At 52.3% G+C, this 21,083-nt stretch overlaps 1 protein-coding gene across 2 annotated transcripts in view; it reads left to right on the top strand.

Moving 5' to 3' along the window:
* The window catches only part of SH3PXD2B (SH3 and PX domains 2B), a 107,801-nt gene that overhangs the window by 61,384 nt on the left and 25,334 nt on the right, over positions 1-21,083 (top strand). For both annotated transcript variants that reach the window (XM_089336212.1, XM_051843617.3), the window contains exons 5-8: positions 4,029-4,120; positions 11,272-11,297; positions 17,047-17,181; positions 19,427-19,531. In XM_089336212.1, the coding sequence (XP_089192338.1) occupies positions 4,029-4,120; positions 11,272-11,297; positions 17,047-17,181; positions 19,427-19,531 (358 nt within the window). The remainder of the gene's footprint in view (positions 1-4,028; positions 4,121-11,271; positions 11,298-17,046; positions 17,182-19,426; positions 19,532-21,083) is intronic.

Raw genomic sequence — 21,083 nt, 5'->3', positions numbered from 1 at the left:
CAGATGTAGGCAGCTGCAGGCAGCTGCTGGTCTCGATCCCTTATCACTTCCAGATTTTAAATTTCCTTTTCAGTGTCACGGGCCCAGGGCTTGGTGAAGCCCTGAGAGTGAGGAATGTCTGACGCTGGGGAGAAGTCAGGTGCACTGGTGTGGAGCAGCTCATGTGGTCTGAGGGTCAGTGGCCTCTGGGGAGGATACCAGCAGGAACTTCCTGCCGAGCAGGGTGACCCCAAGGCGCCAGTGTTTTTACCAGGAAAGGGATGAAGAGATCTGCCTTTGCCAGGGAGATAGCATTAGACAGACTGCAGTCACTTGACGCTTTCTTTACAGATTTTTGTTGCATCCTACCACCTGTGTTATTATTTTCTTTAACTCACTCCTTAGGGGCAGGCGTTTGGCCCAGTAGTTGAGACACTGGTTAAGACGCCTGTATCTCATGTCAGAGTCCTTGGGTTGAATACCTGGCTCCTGACTCCAGCTTCCTGCTAATGCAGACCCTCGGAGGCAACATGATGGCTCAAGTAATGGAGTTCCTGGCACCTACAGGAGACCTGGATTGAGCTCCTGGCTTCTGGCTTCAGCCCTGCCCACGCCAGACCTTGCAGGAAACCACTGGATAGGAGCTCCCCTATTTCTTTTTTAAAAAATAAGTAACTCTTTAGACTTCATAAGATGATATGTTTTAGAGAAAACTAGATATCAGAACCGTATTTTAAAAACTGCCATCATGTGTCATGATAAAAGCAAAAACAACAACAAAACAACCACAACAACTAGCACAGTTTTTAAATCCAGCTGGTTAGCTGGTTGCTGTTGCCTGCCTACCTGAGACCCTGCAGAGCCAGGGCTGGCCCTGGGGAAGTATTAGAGCAGTGTTACTTCTCTGGGGCTTTCTTTTGAAGTCATAAAGGATTGGAAGAGACCTGAGAAAACACTAACTTTGTCAGCAGCCAAGGTGCTGTTATGTAACGTGAACACCTTGCTGCCCATGGGAACCACCATGTTGTTGTAGTTGGTACAGAACAGGGAAGGGCTTGGCTGATGTGTGTCCTGCAGCTGGTCTGTGATGGGGACCTTACACCGTCAGTTACTCTGTAGTGCACATCTCCCAGATGCATGGTTTTCACTCCATTTTACAGATGAGCAGCCTGAGGCTCAGAGCAGGAATAGGTCTTGACCTTCTACAACCATTCAGCTGGGAAGTAACAGAGACAGAATAAGGGGCTGGTTCTTCTGTCTGATCTCCTGTGGTTACCCTCAGCAAGCAGGACTTGCTCTCCTCTCGTCCCCACAAAGATCAGCCACACCAGCCCGGAGCACCGGGATCCCTTCTAGAACAGAACGGACTTCTGCTAAAACTGTGGTTCTTTATCTCTGCTGCCCAAGTCTGGGACAGTCCTGGTGTGTTTCAGGAGAAGGATTACTTCTCCATGCTGGGTCAGTGTTTTCTGTTAGCCCGTCTCTCCTAAATGAAAGGGGCAGACACATCAAAGCAGCCAGCACTGCCTGTTATTAGCAAGTTGGCTTATTTTAAATGGTTTGGGGGTTTGGTTTGGCTTTTGCCTCCTAGCAATAGCTCAGAAGCAGAACAGCTTGGCCTTGTTGGGAGGTTTCTGTGGGCCTTGTGTCCTGTCTCTCAGTGGTCCACTCGGGGCTTCACTTCTGGCTTTTGCCTCCTAGCAATAGCTCAGAAGCAGAACAGCTTGGCCTTGTTGGGAGGTTTCTGTGGGCCTTGTGTCCTGTCTCTCAGTGGTCCACTTCTGGGCAGGAAGGATGGCCACTCCAGGACTTGTGTCCCATGCCCTCCCAGCCGGCCTGTAGCAGAACCATGTGGCCAGGGCCGGGCCTCTCCCTCGTGTTGGTTATCCAGTGCATGCTTTTGGACCGGATGCCATGGTCTTTCCCAGCAGTGCCTAGGCATGTAGGGCAGGTGGAGAAGGAGCAGCCGCCACCTCCCAGCCTCTGGAGATTTGAGATAGAGGACTGGAGTATCAGTCCTGGGCTGTCCAGTCCAAGTCTTCTCTCCAGAGCCTCCATTTCTCCTTCTCTAAAAGGGGCCAGGCCTGCAGGATTGCATCCAGTGACTCAGATGGATCATTCCAGGAGCCATCAGGTGCTGAGCCAGGGTCAGAGAGTGTTGTGATTGCCGACTGGGGGAGCTGCAAGATACTTGCACGCAGAGAAGCAGGGATGCACGTGGTCCAGCTCCTTCGTTATGCGGCTCCAACTGCTGGAGCTGCAGGATTTCCAAGAAGGGAGAGCCACAGGGGCCCTGCTCATCCTGGGCAGGAACATGACCAGAAAGAGGACGAGGGTCAGAAAGGGGAGGTGGGCCCCACAGATGTGTGCAGTTATTATCCATCAATGAAAAGGGTATTTCTGATGATCTAGAAAACAGGGAGTGAGAGGCTGGGGAGGAGATGCCTGCTCCTTTCCCTCTTGGGACGCCACCTCAGTCCCTGGGGATTTACCCAGAGCAGGAGCTACTTAAGGACTAATTTTTAAAAAGCCAGTGAGCATTTAGGTTAGCATCCTTTACCCTGGACAGACAGAAGAGTGGCCCCTGACCAGGCCAGGTGCCCTACTGAACCACCCACCCACCCACATTGTGTGTTTCCACTGTAAGTAGGGGGTGAGTTTGTTAGCTCCTGACTCAAAAATCCTGTAGGGTCAGCCGCTCGTCCATTGACAGCTAAATGGGTGAGCAAAATGTGGTCCACACGGTGGAACATTATTCAGCCTTAAAAAGGAAGGAAATTCTGACACGTGCCATGGCATCGATGGGTCCTGAGGACATTTTTCTAAGCAAAGTCAGCCAGACACAAAAGGACCATTACCCTGCTTTCCACTTACATGGAGACCAAAAGTCGGTGGTGGCTGCCGGTTGGGGGAGGGGGTGTCAGTTGGGGGTTATTATATAGTGGGTGCAGAGTTTCAGTTGTGCGAGGTGAAAAGAGTTTTGTGGATGGATGGTGGTGATAGTAGTACAATATGCATGTGCTGATGCTACTGCCCTGTACCCTTGAGAATAGTTAAGATAACAAAAGATAATAGTTAACAATCTCTAAAAGTTCATGGAGGGACTGTGGTCTACTGTGTTAAGCCACCGCATGTGGCACCAGCATCCCATATGGGCACCAGTTCAAGTTCCGGCTGCCCTGCTTCCAGTCCAGCTCCCTGCTGATGTACCTAGGAAAGCAGCAGAGGATAGCCCAAGTGCTTAGGCCCCTGCACCCAAATGGGAGGCCTGGAAGAGGCTCCTGGCTTCAATCTGGCCTAGCCCAGGCTGTTGCAGCCATTTGGGGAATGAACCAGCAGATGGAAGATTCTCTGCTTCTCCCTCTCTCTCCCTGTGTAAATCTGTTTTTCAAATAAATAAAATAAATCTTTTTTAAAAAATTCATGTAAATGCATATTAGGAAAAATATGCATAGATTTCAAAAATTTTTATTAAACTGATCTTTTAATTCCATTTTCCACAAGCTTTTGGACATGCCGTTGTATGCAAGCATGTTAGAAAGAAACTAAATGTCCACCAGTATGATACATGTATGCACTAGGTGTCCAGCATGCGGTGTTGATGATATTGTGGAAGAACAACACAGTAGCATGAAGCTCACAATGTATTGTTAAGAGAAACCATCTGTTTGCAAAATCACATGTACAGTATGGTCTGATTTTCTGTAAATGTGTGTATATTATTTGTGCAAGTATGCTTTTAATATGTGCATGTGTGTATATTTATATACATAATAGCGTGTGTGTATGTATATGTGTGTGTGTGTGTGTGTGTGTGTGTTCCTCAGACCAACAGCATCAGCATCACCAGGGAATTTGTTAGAAATACACGTTCTTTGTTCCCGTCAAAGACTCAGTGAGTCAGAATCCCCGGGGCGGGACCCAGAGATCCGTGTTTGAGTAAAGCCGGGCCCGTGAGCCTGAGGCCTGCCCGAGTTCGAGGCCGGAGCCTGGTAGCACTCCTGACAGTCCATGCTGCTTCGAGACTCAGCTGCGTCTCTCTTCCGCAGGCTCTGATCCAGCTGCCGCCCTATATCTCCCAGTGTGACGAGGTGCTGCAGTTCTTTGAGACGCGACCTGAGGACCTGAATCCCCCAAAAGAGTAAGTTGGTTTGGGGACTTCCCCAGAAGCTGCCCAGCAGTGCGGCCAGCCCCAGGAGGGCCCAAAGTCAAGCAAAGCAGAACCCAAGGCAGATCTCACTGATGAGACCCACAAGCCCTCGCTGCAGTCTGCCTTCACAGTAGCTGTGAGCAGCGCTGGTCCCCGATGGCGGGGGTGGGAAGCTGACTGAGTGCCACTCCCGTGATCCCATGATGCTCTCTGATGACCCACAACACTTCTCAAAGGTGACGGAGCAGGGCTGACCATGAGCCAGCCCCTGAGCGGGATCACCTCAGTGTCTGCAGAGGTGGGCGTGCCCAGGCATGCCCAGTTGAAGATCCCTTATCTGAAATGCCTGGGACCAGGGGTATTGCAGACTTTTCCAGATATTAAATCTTGGCTTATTTATAATGAGATTATACTGGCGATGGGACCCAAGTCTAAACATAAGTTTCATTTAGGTTTCACGTGCACACTCTATGCATAGCCTGAAGGTGATTGTGTGCAGTGTTTTCTAATTTCATGGTGTGGAATTTTTCATTTGTGGTGTCATGTTGACTCTCAAAGTTTTGGTTTCTGAAGCATCTCAGATTAGATGTGGATGCATAATGACAGACCTGCAGGCCCTAGGGCCAACGAGCGGCAGTGGCATTGTGTGATCCTGACCAGCGAGGCTCCCCGGTGGTCCAGTCCTGCCTCCCTCTCACTTCTCCCTGCAGTGGACAGGCTCAGCTGTCCCTGCACATCCAGTGCCCTAGACACACAGCAGCATCGCATAAAATCAAACACTGCCCATTTGCCAGTGTACGCACCAACTCCCCTGCCTGCCACCAACACCGACCTATGCCTGGTGCTTTGTTGTTTGTTTTATTTATTTATTTGAGCTGCTTACAGAGAGAGAGAGAGAGAGAGCGCGCGCTTCCATCTGCTGGTTCACTCCCCCAAATGGCTGCAAATGACTGCAAATGGCCGCAAATGTCCAGCACTGGACCAGGCCGAAGCCAGGAGCCTGAAAGTCCATCCAGGTCTCCCAGCTGGTAGGCAGGGGCCCAAGCACTTGAGCCATCTTCCCTACTTTCCCAGGCACAGTAGCCAGGAGACGGATTGGAAGTGAACAGCCAGGACTCAAAGCAGCACTCATGTGGATGCTCCTCGCTTGAGCCTGCCAATTGCCCACCGATTGCCCATGGTGGCAGCAGTGCCGCGGCTGACACCTGCTCCACAGACAGCGGATGTCAGAGAGTGCACTGTGCATTTGACACAGGTCCTGATAGAAAGACCCCGGTTGCTTTTTGGAAGGGAATCTGTTGGGATCACAAAATTTATTTTTAAAATAGAATTGTCAGGACAAAGCATCAAAGAATTTTTTTTTAAGATTTATTTATTTATTTGAGAGTCAAGAGTTACACAGAGAGAGGAGAGGCATAGAGAGAGAGAGGTCTTCCATCTGCTGGTTCACTCCCCAATTGGCCGCACAACGGCTGGAGCTGTGCTGATCCGAAGCCAGGAGCCAGGAGCTTCCTCTGGGTCTCCCACATGGGTGCAGGGGCCCAAGGACTTGGGCCATCTTCCACTGCTTTCCCAGGCCATAGCAGAGAGCTGGAATGGAAGTGGAGCAGCCGGATCTTGAACCGGTGCCCATATGGGATGCCGGCACTTCAGGCCAGGGCGTTAATCTGCCACGTCATAGCACCAGCCCCAGCATCAAAGAATTTTAAGAAGAGAAGCCAGGACATTTGTCTGGGTGCACATGCAGCAACCTTCAGGATCAAGCAGAGGTGGCACACACCTTGGAGGGGGTCGCTCAGGACCAGGGGTTCACCCCACACACAGATGAGTAAACTGAGTCAGATCCAGTAGATGCCGTATCCTGGGACCAGCACAGGGTAAGCACAGCTCCAGAGCACACAGAGACAGTCCCCAGGGACTCCACATTGCCAGCCTTTTGAATCACGAGGGAATGTCTCGCCAGCGTGGGAGCCAAGACACAGTTCCATAAATTAAAAAAAAAAAAAAAGATAAAGATACAGAATTAGTATAACTGTGATACTGTGAGTTTTGGTTCTTTTTTACTTTTGAGAGAGAAAAGCAAGTTTTATTTAAGTCAGAAACCTGCTGCAGTGGCCAAGGGAGGGGCTCCAAGAGCAGCAGACCCAGGAGGGGGTGGGGTTTTAAGCACAGTTTAATCAGTTAAAAGGTGAGGACAAAACCCGTGAAAGGCGGATTTGTAAGCTTGTTTGCCCTGTTTGCTGAGAGTCTTTAGCCCACACTGGCTAACGGTTCCTCCCTGGTGTTTTTGATGTTTGTGTCTGGTAAACATTCCCCAGCTTTTAAGGCCGTCACAGTACACAGTGAAATGTCCTCAAAGCACCTGTCTCTGTGGTCCTCCTTGCCTTTCAGGGTTAAATTGCTAATCGAGGCTCAGAGCCTCTGGCTTCAGATAGTTTCCAGGCAAGATGACTCAAAGAATATGGAGTTTATCACGTTCAAAAGCAACCAGTTAATGGGGCTGGTGCTATGGTGTAGCAGGTTAAGCTGCCATCTGCGACACTGGCATCCCACATGGGCACCAGTTTGAGTCCCAGCTGCTCCACTTATCCAGCTCCCTGCTAATGCACCCTGGAAAGCAGCAGAGGATGGCCCAAACTCATGGGCCCTTACACCCATGTAGGAGACCCAGATGAAGCTCCTGGCTCATTGCAGCCATTTGGGAAATGAACCAGCAGATGGAAAATCTCTCTCTATCTCTGCCTTTCAATTAAATAAATCTCAAAAAAAAAAAAAAAGAAAAAGAAAAAGAAAAGAAAAGAAAAAAAGCAACCAGATAAAAACGATCATTCCTATTTTACAGATGAGGAAGGTGAGGTTCGGGACAATAAGAGACCTGCCCAGGGTCATGCAGTTTGGATGAGGTGGAAGTGAACTTCCTCCAGGTCCGCCCAATTTGAACTTAAGCTCTGAGCAGCCTCTGTGTGTGTTTCCCACAAGAGGGACCACATGGAAGAACAGCGAAGAGCCCATGGTTCTAGTCCTGGCTTCACCTCTCCTGGGCTGCCTAGGCTTAGGCTCACTCACTTGGCCTCAGGGCTTCTGCTTACTGCACTGTGAAGAGGGACCAGGAGTGCCCCCAAGGGTGACAGTGACAGTGAGGACAGAGTGACTGCCAGCCCTCTGGAGGAGTCAGGCTGTTGGGGCAATGTCAGGTGGCTTGTGACACTCTCTGGCCTCCTGTCTCTGGTGGCCATGGCAGTATGTTCCACTCTTGCTTGCTGGCTGCTGCTTGTAGAAACAGCTCCGGGGCCAAGAGTTCTTGACCCGACGCCACCTCCAGCCAGGAGGCCCAGCGTTGTTGGTCCCCAGGCCCAGTGCTGGGCGCCGGGACATAAGCATGAGTGGCACAGACACAGCCCGTGTCTACAGGGAGCTGCCTGCCCCTTCTACCCAGGCGGACCCATCACTCCTCCCTTCTGATGACATCACGTCACCTGCTCTGCCCTGTGGTGGGATTATTGGAGGCTGGAGTGAAATGACGGATGGGAACATCAGGAAGTGACCAGCAATCTTCTGCAGCCAGGGACTCAAGTCACAGTGACCACCAAAATCCCCCGGGCTACTGTGCATGGTCATTCAGAGGATCCACTGCTTCCCCTGTTGCTGGAGTTAGCTGTGTTCTCATACTTTAAGGAGAGTCTGTTAACTCACATCTTTATTTTTAGTTATTCTTTTGAGAGAGAGAGGGAGAGAGAGCTCCCATCTGCTAGTTACTCCCCAGATGGCGACAATAGCAAGGGCTGTGCCAAGCTGGAGCCAGGAGCTGGGAACTCAGTCTGGGTCTCCCACATGGGTAGCAGCGACCCAAGCACTTGCCATCACCTGCTGCCCTCCCAGTGTGTGCGTTAGCAGGAAGTTGAAAGAAGGAGCAGGACCAGGACTCAAACCCAGACACTCCCATCTGGAACACAGGTGTCCTGACCATTGTCTTCACTGCTGGGCCACACCTGCCTCTCCCCACTACATAAAGGGAAGAATACTAACAAATGGCTGATTTTTTCAGTGCTGTGGTGAGGCTGGGACACAGAATGTATGTGCAGTGTCTGGCACATAGTAGGTACACAATTTTCATAGCTCCTCCTCTGATAGTCAGGGTCAAAATGCTTGAGTTCGTGATCTAGGCCAGGTCAGACCCAGGAACCCGGAACTCCATCTGGTTCATGGGTGGCAGGGACACACGTACTTGACCCGTCATCTGCCACCTCCCAGAATGCACATTTGCAGGAAGCTGGGTCTGAAGTGGAGGAGCAGGGACTCGTCTGGGCACCCTGATATGGAACTTGAGTGTCCGAGGTGGCATCTCAACCTCTGCATCAAATGCCCACCCCTGAGTGAACTTTTTCTGTGTGTCTGGTTGCAAGAGGTTTCCTGGCAGGAAGGGGTAGGTGCCATCTCTGTCCCTTCCCAGCTGTGTGGCTTTAGAGAGGTGACCTGACTTTTCTGAGCATCAGGGTCCTGCGTGTGAAGCCCACTGTCTCCGTGGGGCCAGTGCTTACCGAAGCTTTCCTGCTTCTAAGCCAAGTTTTGCAGGGGAGGGAAACAGGTAGGGGAGAAGTTGTCCGGGGCCCCAGGCGGCTCTGGAGCGCACCAGGGAGGCTCAGCTGGACCCTCGTCCTTGGTTTAGGGAGCAGTGCATGGCAAAGATGGCTGCTGGACAGGCTCAGTCTCTCGGTCAGGATCCCGAAGCTCATACCCAAGTTAGGGCTGGGGACGGGAATTCTGGGTCTTCCCTAGTGGGTTTCCAGGGAGGGAAGTGAAGGGTTCTCTCGGAGTGGTTTTCTCGGAGGAGGGTTTTGCTGCCTTGAATGGGGACACCCCCACGCAGTCCTGCCCTCGGCCCCTGCTGGGCCAGGGGAAGCAGGCAGCAGGAGCCCAGGCCTTGAGCTAGTTCAGACTGTGGCCGGGCTCACAGCCTGGGTGGCCCTTCTTGGAGGCGGTGCTTTGTGGAGAGGCAGCCTCAGGGGGCCCTGGTTAGCACATGGAAAGACAGTCAAAGACTGCAGCCAGACTTCCTGGGACTAGAACCCCAGGGATCTCTGGACCTCAGCGTCTGCTCCTGCAACATGGAAGGGTCACCCCAGAGCATTCAGTGGGTCAGGCCAGGTGCAGCAGTCCTTCCAGGACCCTGGACTGAGCAAGCGCAAGTGAAAGGGAGCAAGGATACCCGCTCTTGCCCTTTGCCTTCCCTGTCCGAGGGCTATGAAGCCAGCCTCGAGGACGTAGGACGTCAGGACCAGCCCAGCTCAGCTCCACTGCAGGGCCAGGCGTCCAGGACTTGCGGCCCCAGGCTCCCGGGCCTGGCCTCGCTCCCTTCCTTCTCTGGAGTTTGCCCTGAGCGTGATTCCGTGGTGGCTAAAAACCCAGACTTTAGAATCAGACACTGAGCAGGTGTCTCTCCAGAGAAGATGCACAAGTGGCCAATAAGCATGTGATAAGACGCTCCACATCATCAGCCCGCAGGAAGTGCCAGTCCCAGCGAGGGTGAGACGCCTCTTCGTAGCCGAGGGACGGCTGCGGTCAGGGCACCAGCAGCACGTGCTGTCCAGGAGGCAGAGAGGCCAAGCTTTCGTACATTGCAGGTGGGGATGGTAGAGTTGGGCAGCTGCTGTGGAAAACAACCTGGCAGCTTCTCAATTCAGTAGTCACCGTATGCCCAGCAATTCTGCTCGCACGTGTGAATGCAAGAGAAATGAAACAAGCTTGCATGCAGATGTGCAGAGACACGTTCTTTGTAATAGCCACCGAGTGGAAACAACCCCAAAACGCCCATCAGATGGTGAACAGATAAACAAATTAGGGTCCCTTATGATGGGGCATGATGCAGCCGTGAAAGAGAATGAAGTATGGTACACGCTGTAACGCGGACAGATCGGGAAAACATTTTGCTAAGAAAGAAGCCAGACACGAGAAGGCACTGTGTGGTTCCATTTGTAGGAAGTGTCCAGCATAGGCAAATCTCAGGATGCAGCAGGCAGGTTTGTGATGGCTAGGGACCAAGAGGAGTGGGTGAAGCCGCTCTGGAATTAGATGGTTGCACAGCCTTGTGGATGTACAACAGACCAGCCGATTGCATGCTTGCAGATGAATGGTATGGCGTGTTTAATCTCAGTTTTTAACAACATGGATACAGTGGGGCCCAGATCCTGGCTGGGCTGTTTGGCTAGCCCTGTGGCTTTGGGCAAGTTACTGAACCTCTCTGTGCCTCCTTTTCCTTACCTACTAAATGGGGATAAAAATAGTACTTGTTATGGCTTTTGTATTTCCTGAGTGAGCTGCAAGGGCCTAGCAGGTTGCTGGCACCGGATGGTAGCATCTGTCCCAATCCAATTATCGGATACCTTATTACCACTGGCATAATTGACTTGAAAGGACCTCTCTATGCCCTGATTTGTCGCACTGTAGTCACACACAGTCGTAGTGGGAATTGTGATGCTTGATAAGTGTAAGGGAGTCCTTATCATTCCCTTTGAATTTCAGCCTAGGGTAGTGCCCCCCACCATGTCACTCATAGTGTCTCATGGTAATCCTGTCTGAGCAGCTGCCCTGCCTCGCGTCCCCACCAGCCACGTGTGAGTGCCGACTCTGCACCCCCAACGGCATGTGTTGTTCCTGTTCTGATTGCAGCCCTCCTACAGGCGTGAGGAGTGTCACTGTAACCGGCATTGGCGCTGCTTAAGTGTCGTGTGCCCTGCTGTCTGCACTCCTCCCCAGGCTCCGTGCATTCCCCTTTCTACCAGGCACTTTCGGCTCCAAGTCTAGGCTTCAGGGAGCCCGCGCAGTGAGACAGGGACCTCCACTGTGCCTGACAGGGAGGCAGCTCATGCAATGTGGGGCCTGACTCCTGTTTCTAGACTGTGGAGCGCCTTTCGACTCCTCCCTAGGGCCCTCTCTGCTACCAATCAGTGGAGACATTGGTCCCTAGGGTGCCAGGACCTAAGAGGAACGAACTCTTTCTTTTTGAAGAAGTCTGGGTCCCTAGGGCCGGCTTGGATTGTACTCATTGGCTGGCGCTGTGGGGTGGGAAATGCATTGACTAACTTGTCAATACACAGTAAATACTGACTTGTTTCTCCATCTCGTCCCCTTTCTTTCCTTTACAGGGAGCACATTGGGAAAAAGAAATCTGGTAAGCATATTTTCCACTTTCTCATACTCCTACTGAGCACTGGCTGGGTTCCAGGCCCTGGGTTCCACATCGGGGATACAGTGATGTGAACAGGTGGATGGATGAATGCTGGGTAGATGGATGGATAGATGCATGCATGAGTGGATGAGTGGGTATATGGATGCACTGACGGATGGGTTGATGGATGGTTGGATGATGCATTAATACTTAATGGATAGATGGATGGATGGTGAATGGATGGATTGATGTTTGTTGGATGGATAGATTGATGGGTGGGTTGGTGTGTGGACAGATGGATGGATGATTCCTTGATGCTTAATGGATGGATGGATGGATGGATGGATGAAAGGATGGGTCAATGTTTGATTGATTGGCTGCTGTCCACTCTGTTACCCAAAAGGATCTGAGCCTGTTTCACTCTGTGCCAGAGCATTTCGAGGTAGATGAGACCTGGTGCCTTTCCCTGAGGATGCCTTCAGGAAGCACACAGGCGTCTACCCAGGCTCGCTGTGGGGGGTGAAATGCCCTTGTTCTGCTTTGTGCAGAGTCCTGGGGTAGCTCAGAGCCTGCTTCTCATGTGCTGGGAAGGGGTCAGGAAGAGGGGACCATGGGTCCTGGAGAATGACTCCCACGCAGTGCAGGGCACTCTGAGCGAGGAGCCAGCACACCTGCAGGCTGGGAGGTGGGGTTGTGCTGTCCATCTGGGCCCGATCCGTTCGGTGGCCGCAGCGTGGGGCCCCCGCCTCTGCAGTTCCCTACAGGAAGCCACCATTCTGGGCAGAGGCAAATGCAACCTGGAGCAATTCACGCACTCATTCCACTGCCCCTGAAGTCAGTCCTCCTCCTTCCTGACGATCCCCTCATTCCTTGGACGACACAGCTGCTTTGATCAGAAGCAGTCCTGGGGAGAGCAGTGGGAATCTGTCCACACGGAACAGTGATTGAGTTCTCACGGGACTGGGACTCATGAAAACCCAGGTTAGCAACAGCCCGGCTTTTTCTTCCCACCACGCAGAGCACCTCCTACAACGGCAGAGACCCTGGCCCACACTCACCTGGAGCCAGTGCGGCCTTCAGACCTTCTGGGATTCCAAGTTCTTTAATGTCCTTCAGTTCCAGGAGGGCTGGGGGATTTGATAAGCATAAAGCAAGGGCGGGGCAAGGCAAGCAGAGATCCCACGTGTGGTAAAGGATGCTGCCTGTCAGTGTCTCTCTGTAAAATGGCAATGATAATAGTAATCCGTCCGGTGAAGCCTTAGAACAGTGCCTGGCACATTGTAAGGATGTATGTTTTCTGCTATTTTCATTGCTGCTTCCACTGCTGTTACTTAAAGCACACCGGTGTCCCTGACCCCCTTCAGTAGCAATTGCACATTCAACAGCCATGGTCATCCTCAGCACCAGAGGTGCCCCCGTAGAGGCTGCAGTCAGCTTTGCCGGCCCCTCCCCCCGGGCCATTCTTAGAGGGAAGATGGGGGAGGGGAGGGAGGATTCAGATCTCTCTGGGTCGAGGTACGGCATCTGGATTTAACTCTAGCCTTTTCCCAGCCAGTCTGTTTATGGCTGTACTTTCTAATAGGTACTGGCCAGGCCGTGGTATCCTGCTCAAGCTGTAAATAGTCCTTGAGCCCGGGGATAATTATACGTTTCTTTTTTTTCTTTTTTGACAGGCAGAGTGGACAGTGAGAGAGAGACAGAGAGAAAGGTCTTCCTTTGCCATTGGTTCACCCTCCAATGGCCACTGCAACCGGCGCACTGCGGCCGGTGCACCGCGCTGATCCGATGGCAGGAGCCAGGTACTTATCCTGGTCTCCCATGGAGTGCAGGGCCCAAGTACTTGGGCCATCCTCCACTGCACTCCCTGGCCACAGCAGAGAGCTGGCCTGGAAGAGGGGCAACCAGCACAGAATTCGGCGCCCCGACCGGGACTAGATCCCGGTGTGCCGGCGCCGCAAGGCGGAGGATTAGCCTAGTGAGCCGCGGCGCCGGCTATATGTTTCTTTGAAAAGACAGCGAGGAGCTGCCACTCTCGGGCCGGTCACAGAGTTTCTGGTTTTGAACATGCAGCCACTTTCCCTGGAAGCAGCGGGTGGGAGGAAGGCGACGGCTCTGGGGGGTTGTGAAAACCAGGTGTGCTGTCTGCCGAGCCTGATGCAGAGACTGGTCTGGAAAGACAGGAAGCTCTCATTTGCGGTGACCACGCCCATCATGCACCTGCAGGGGCAGTGGAAGGTGTATTCATAGTTCAGCCACGTGGCACACGGCACCCCTCCTCATTCAGAGAACCCATGCTGGGATTAGCCTTGTTCCCTAACTGACCTTCGAACGCTTCCTTTATTTTAGAGCCAGCCTTCTTGATTTAATTTTAAAGGAATTTAATGTTTTTCTGACGAATGGCCCACATTCCTGTGCCAGAACTGTCGGTGGAAGAAGGCGGATCTGTCTCTGCCACTTCCCTCTCACAACCCCCTGGCTGTCCCTGCGGACTCTGGCTAACGTGGCCTCAAGTTCTGCTTATCCTGCAGGAAACAAAGAAACAGGCAAAACCCCCTTGTCACAGTGCAACAAATCGTCTCATTCTTTCAGGGAAACTTTTCTTCCTTTACTGGTGGAAGCAGTCTTGTTTGCTGATTCTCTGAGCAAGCCTGGCATAAAGAGGGTTTCCGGAAGGGAAGTCCACTTTAACCACTGAAGGAAGAAAACACCCGGATTGAAAGCCTCTGCAGTGGGTTAGGCACTGTCCCAGGTGACAGGACTTAATGATAAAAATCTCCCTTTTACTGTCAAGCCAGCTTCTTCCTCCTGGACTCTTCCTTCTCTCATATCGTCGGCTAGGCCACAAGAGTGACAGTCCTTGCCTCGGAATCCTTTGATCTCATACTTGGCAGCTGCTAGAATTTAGCTACGTGCCTCAGCTTTGGGATTACTGTGATAATGGTGAGGCACTAGTAGAGCTTGGCTGCAATATCGCGTCTCACCAGTAAGTGTCTTCACGTGGCACCTAAATGGTCTGAAGCCCAGTTTGAGATTCCTGGTGGATCAAATGACTGGGGGGTTCTTTTTCCTGCGTTTTTGTAAAGTGAACCAAGTCACATGCAAAAGGCTTGCTCAAGAAGAAAGGCTAAAAAAGTAGCTCCATGCACTCTTCTCTGAACCACTTCATGGCAGAGAACCACAGGCTAAGCCCCAGATCTTGTGTGTGACAGTAACAGAGAAAATAATTGGTGTGCTTGGTTTGTTGTTGGACACCCCGGTGGAAATGCGTGTTCTCACACAGAGTCCTGCCTTGCAGGCAGAGGGAATGTCACACTCGGGCCTTCCAGGTGGTTCCCCCTTCCCTCAAGTCATGGGGACACATTTGAATGAGCTGATCCTGTCCTCGTGGGTATCTTCCCCAAGGTATAGAGGAGGTGCCAGCCCAGGCCCTATACTAGGCTAGGATGTGCGCTTGCCAGCCCAGAGTCTAAATGCTCATCTCCTGGCTTCCTGTCATGCTCATGGCAAGTCCCATGATTCCCTGATTCTGACTCCGTTCCTAGTTTTGCCACATGCCGTTTGCAATCAGGAGAGTCGGTGCAGAAACGAACAGAGCAGTGCATTTGTCAGAGGTCCTAAAAATTGTAATGTGGTACACTAGTGCTGCTATCAGGTGTTAAAACAGGCTGGCAGCAGTGGAACTTAAGGGAAAAAAAGATTTGTTTTATTTATTTGAAAGGCAGAGTAGCAGAGAGGGAGCGAGAGACAGAGAGAGAATGAGATATACCAATGAGATCTACCCACTTGTTCACTCCCCAAATGGCTGCAACAACTGGGCCTGGGCCTGGAGCCCAGAACTCCATCCAGGTCTCCCGTGTGGGTAGCAGGAGCCCAAGTACTTGGATCATCCTCCATTCCCCTCCCGGGCACATTAGCAGGGAGCTGGATTGAAAGCAGGGCAGCTGGGACTCAAACCGTTAAAATAGCGTCTTAACCTGCTGTGCCCCAGCGGCCCCAGCAGGTGAACTTATGAACAAAGTAACCCGGCTTAACTGGGTCCCGGCTTGACTGAAGCCTCTGCTACTCTCATCAAGGAGTCCCTGTGGTTGCCAGTAGAGGGCAGAAGTTCAATGGTAGCTGTCAGCTGTGGTTGCTCCCCAGGGCAGGCCGGTGAGTCAGCTGTCACACACCACTCCACTACCAGATGTATTTGGGCGCAGAAGGGTGGAATTTCCTGCATTTATCAATGATTTATGAAAACAATAAGAAGGGATATTTGAAGTCAAGATGTTCAGAAACCCAGAGCCCTGTGATCACATGTGGCAAGCTGCTCTCTCGATGCACTCACCCTGCGGCTTTTCCAAAGTTACATCTGGGGTGGGTCTTATGTCCCTGCCTCTCACATGGGAGGCCCAGATGGAGTTCCGGCTCCTGGCTTCAGGCCGGCCCAGCCCTGTCTGTGTGGGCATTTGGGAGTGAACTTGCGGACTGGAGACCGATCTCTGCCTTCCCATACTCCCTGTCTCTTCTTGTCTGTCACTCTGCCTTTCAAATAAGTAAAGAAATAAATATTTTTTTAAAGATTTTATTATTGATTTGAGAGGCAGAATCAAAGATGAAGAGAGGGAGAGACAGAGAGAGAGGTTTTCCATCTGCTGGTTCACTCCCCAAACAGCCGGAATGGCCAGGGCTGTGCCAGTCCAGAGCCAGGAGCTTCTTTTGGGTCTCCCATGCCGGTTACAGGGGCCCAGTTAGTGGAACCATCACTGCCACCTCCTAGAATGCACCTCCGCTGGAAGCTGGATCAAAAATGGAGGAGGCAAGACCTGAAGCAGGCACTCTGATTCGGAATGTGGGCGTCCCAAGTGGTGCCTTAACCTTCATGCCGAAGGCGCACCCCCAGAGTCCACACTGCTTCCTTTACCCGTGCAGCCCCGCCTGCTGTGAGCCAGGCCTAACCTCTGGGCTCTCGGTTGTGAGCATGCTTTCCTTACTCATGGGGCTTCAGCCACCAGCCCCCTCCCAGAGCAAAAGCTCCCGGCCCCTTCCCGTCCCAGTCTCCCCCTTCCCATCCCAGTCTCCCCTCGGCTGTGTCTCCGCTCCATGTCACCTCCCTGGGGAGGTCTTCCTGACCACCCTGCTCAACAAAGCCTTGTCTCTCCCCTTCACTCACTGCCCCAGCAATTCAGCCATCGCCAGCTCATACTTAAGTGTGTCTGTATACTACTCACACTGTGGACTTACGGGTGTGTCTGTCTCCCCACCCAGACTGCGTTACCTGAGGCTGGGAATCACCTGTTTCATCTGCTTTTGTTCCCAGCACCTGAGAGTACCCGGAACATCACCAGTGCCTTCGTGAATTGATGACTGAGTGGCTTGGGACGGATGATGGATGTATGCTTAGTTAGATAAATGACGGGTGGATGGATGGCTGTCTGGTTGGATGAATGATGGATGCTGGCAGAAGGATAGATAGATGTGAATGAATGAACTTTCCACTAGGCTGTCAGCTTCTTCGGGGCAGATACCACATCTTCGTAGTCACACACACACACACACACATACCCTTCAGTCATTGGTAAATTCTGGTGGCAGAGTGAACAAATGAATAAAAAACACACCTATGAGGTCACCCTGCACTGAGCTGCACTGAGTCCTGGACTGGCTGCTTTATCTATTTGGAGGGTCCTGACCCACCTTGCTCCCCTGATTCCTATTCCTTTATGCATGGTGGTGGCAGCTGTGACATGTGATTGTTCTTTGTTGTCCAAAGGAGGTGACCTGGCCTCGGTGGACCCCATGGTCCTGGAGCAGTACGTGGTGGTGGCCAACTATCAGAAGCAGGAGAGCTCGGAGATCAGCCTCAGCGTGGGGCAGGTGGTGGACATCATCGAGAAGAATGAGTCAGGTGGGAACCTCCCCACCCCACACTGTCACCCAGCCCCCGCACGGGAAACTCTTGGGCACTGAGAAACTACCTTACCCAGTGCAGGCGGAGGGCCTCCTAGAGTGCTCTCCGGGGTTGGTTAGTGCTGGCCCCACTCACCAGCGTCCTGCTGGCTCAGGTGTTGCTGGTTTATTGAGGCTCATGCCTCGCAAACTCCTTCAGGCTTGTAAAGCACCTGGAGACACAGTGTTGCGCACTTCACGGAACATTTACGCATTAATTTGCCTGTTGTCACCCCTGGGGTCTTCAAGAAGACTGCATCAGCGCTGGGCTTTCGTGGGACGGACACTGCACCTGTCACTCGGCCCGCCTGCCATCCCAGGGCCCCCTGGCCACATACACTGGTCGGGCCTGGGGCAGAATGTGGTGTGATTTAGGTGTGGAGCCTGATTTCCACCTGAACTCCGCATTTCCCAGCAGTCCATGTGGCTTTATTTCTCTGCTCATCTACCAGATACAGAAATAGAGTGCCTGTGTATGACACGTAGTAGGTGCTTCCAAAGTGTGGGATTCCTTCTCTCGCCTTCCTTAGCCACAAAGCAGCCGCTGCGTACCCTTGAAGGCAGAGGGGGAGAGCAGGGAATGGGCAGTTCCTCTCCAAAAGCAGTGGCATAGACAACAGCTTGTTGTGGCTTTCATGTGGCAGTGGCCACTAATATCATCTGTGACCTTGAGCAAGTCACTGAGCCTCCAGTTCCACTCAAACCGGCACTGGTGTGGGATGCCGGCTTCACAGGCTTTGGCCTCACTGGCCCCTAGGCTTATCAGCCCTGGAGTTCCATGCACACACAGGGTACTGGTAGGATGTGTTGCTTCAGCAGCTCTGGTTAAGATCTGTTTCCTTGCCTTTCCCAGCTCCTGGAAGCTGCCCACATCCCTCGGCCCCAGCCCCTTCCTGCATCTTCAAAGCCAGCAATGCCTCACCTCTCCATGTCTGTCTTCCATAGCCCTGTCTTCCCGAGTCTTCTGCCTCTGTCTTCCAGGACTTAACCTCATAATCCCAAATGATCTCCCTATTTTAAAGTCAGCAGATAGGAACCTTAGTTCCCCATTGCCATGTAACTTAATATAGTCACAGGTTCCAGGGATGGGGGCCTACCACAAGCCCACGCGAGCCCTTCTCAGGAGACGCCCGTGGCTGGGTGAGAGTCCTCTCCAGCAGTTGCCTCTGCGGCTGGATTCCCCCTGGAACTGAGCGAATGCTAGGTCAGAGTCCCAGCTAGGTCTCAGGGCAACACTTTCAGGATCGGACAGCCCTGGGCAAAAACCACAGCTCCGCCGCGGCTGTATGAACTTGGACAAGTCTGTGTCCCTCTTCCAGCCTCAGCTTCCTCATCTGTGCAGTGGGGCCAGTGATGTGAAGCATTCATAAGATAATAAAAGGAAAGTGCTTGGGGCATCGCATCTCAGTGGAGGTGGACATTCTTTGTTCTTGTCATTTTGCATGGTCTTTCTCATCTGTCTTCCAAGCTCAGGAGAGTCTGGTTAGCCTGGGTGTAGCAGTCGGCAGCTAACATTGGTAGTTCATGGTCGTTAAGGCTGAATGGTAAGCTTTTGGCCTTTCCGTGGGTGTGAAGGCACCCAGTGGCTGAATGTAGTCAGCCCTCGGTGTCCGCGGGGTCCCTGTTGGTGACTTCAACCACCCATGGATGGAAAATGTTCCGAAACCTTGTGTGTGTACTAAACATGTGCACGTGTTTTTCTTGTCATTATTTCCTAAGCAACACAGCAAAACGACTATTTACACAGCGCTCCCATTGTAGCAGCTTGCAAGTCATCTGGAGATGATTTAAAGTGCACAGGATGTCTGTAGGTTCAGTGCAAAACCTGAGGGGCCTTCGAAAAGTTCTGGGAAAATAAGATTTAAAGTATATTCATTTTGCTGCATAAAACAATTAAAATCCATGCAGTTTTTTTCAGTACATACTTTACTTGAACTTTTTCAAGACCCCTCATGTGCATGGATTTCAAGGGTTTTTTGCACCAAAATCCACTTATCTTTTAATTCCATTTTCCACAAGCATTTTGAAGTCCCCTCGTGCTGTGCCATCTGATATGAGGGACTTGAGCAGCCTGGGAGCTTGGTGTCTCAGGGTGGGGGGAGGGGTCCCGAAACCAGTCCCCCGTGGACACCGAGGGGGCGACACCTGGGTCGGGTTCTGACGCTGCGCCCCACTAATGCCACTGTGCACTCTCGCTTTCCCAGGTTGGTGGTTCGTCAGCACGGCTGAGGAGCAAGGCTGGGTCCCTGCCACCTGTCTGGAAGGGCAGGACGGAGTGCAGGACGAGTTCTCCATGCAGTCTGAAGAAGGTAGGAAGGAGCCCCAGCCTGCACGTGCTGGGGACAGCCCGTGCGGCCACGGCCCTTGCTGGGTCACCTCTTCACCTCTCCTCCCCTGCAGCCTCTGCCTCCAAATCTCTCCGTCTCAGGCTCGGTGGCCATGACCATGAAGCCAGGCAGTGGAATTAAAGCAGAACAACAAGCCTGCCCCTTCTCGGGGCTTCTGGGGGCCAGACTGAGTGAGCCTGGGCAGTGCTTTCCCTGGGGCCCTGACACCCTCACGCGACCCCGAGGGGACCCCAGCCTGCCCTCTGTCCATGCCTCACTGCTCCCCCCTAGACTTGTTCTGGTGGTCAGGCACTGCTTCCTTCCTTCTCATTTGCAAGGCACTTGATGCCTTCTGTGGAAAGACCTCTGCTGCCTCTGGTGGTTAAACGGCTGTGTCGAGGTGCAGGGTGGGGGCTGACTGCCCCACACGCTTCCGTTTTCCGCCGGCCCTTCTTCCACGTGTCCTACCACATCGGCAATACCAAGCCACCTCCCTCTCCCCCTGGAAACATTCCTGAGAGTGGAGCAGGAGTTCCCTTCACTCCTCAGCAGGGGTCTTGGAGACAGACCTGGATTTGAACATCACATACTGGCGAAGGGCTCTCGGGCCGGTGACTGAACCTCTCTAAGCCCCAGCTGCAACTGGAAACGATGGTGGCAGCTAAGGCTTCAAGAAGTTCATGGAAAGTGGGACTAAAAGATAAATGTATTGGGGAAAATATTTTTAAATGTGTGCATAGTTTTTTGATAACATGTATTTTCCATATACTTTTTGCAAACCCTTCATATGCTGGTGGGATTTTGCTTTTTGGCTCTTGGTGGGATTTTTTTGAGTTTTGGAGGTTTGGTTTTGTTTTGTTTTTGTTTTTGTGTTTTTCAGTTTGTTTGTTTTTTTGAGAGGTAGAGTGAAGAGACAGACATAGAGCTCCCATCCATTGGTTCAATCCCCGAATGCCCACAACAGCTGGGGGACCAAAGCCAGGAGCTCCCACCTGAGTGGGAGGAACCTAACTGTTTGAACTATCACTGCTGCCTCCTACAATGCGTGTTAGCAAGAAACAGATCAGGAGCCAGAGCCGGAAAGTGAACCCAGGCATTCCAGTATGGGATGTGGTCATCCTGACCTCTAGGCCAAATGCCTGCCCCTGTTAGGGGATTTTTTGAAAATTATATAGGATTCCCACATGCACACAAACTCGAACAGTAGGTAACCAGGGACTGCTGTTAACCCTGCCAACACTGCCTTACGTAGCATTGAGGTCTCTGGCTTTTTGTGGGCAGCCTTGAGCAAGCATACAGCCACTCACAGTCTGTGTGTGTCAGCAGAGAGGTGAGGAGAAGGGGACGTTCCCATGCTCCGAGCCTAGCAGAAGGGCCGTGGTTTGTGCACTCAGCACAGCCGAGGCCCCGCAGAGGAAGCAGACTGTTTGGCTGTGTATGCATGAGGGCACAGCGAGCACCGAGGCTGGACCACCACGTGACGCTACAAGAGTCACCCCCGTCAGTGGGTCCTGCTCTGCTCCCTGCAGCTACG

The sequence above is a fragment of the Oryctolagus cuniculus genome, chromosome 6 (genome assembly GCF_051225735.1).
Source record: "Oryctolagus cuniculus isolate XC-2025 breed Fujian yellow rabbit chromosome 6, ASM5122573v1, whole genome shotgun sequence".
NCBI classification, from domain to species: domain Eukaryota; kingdom Metazoa; phylum Chordata; class Mammalia; order Lagomorpha; family Leporidae; genus Oryctolagus; species Oryctolagus cuniculus.
Note: the sequence above shows the minus strand (reverse complement) of the source record. Positions and strands in the feature narration are given on the sequence as shown.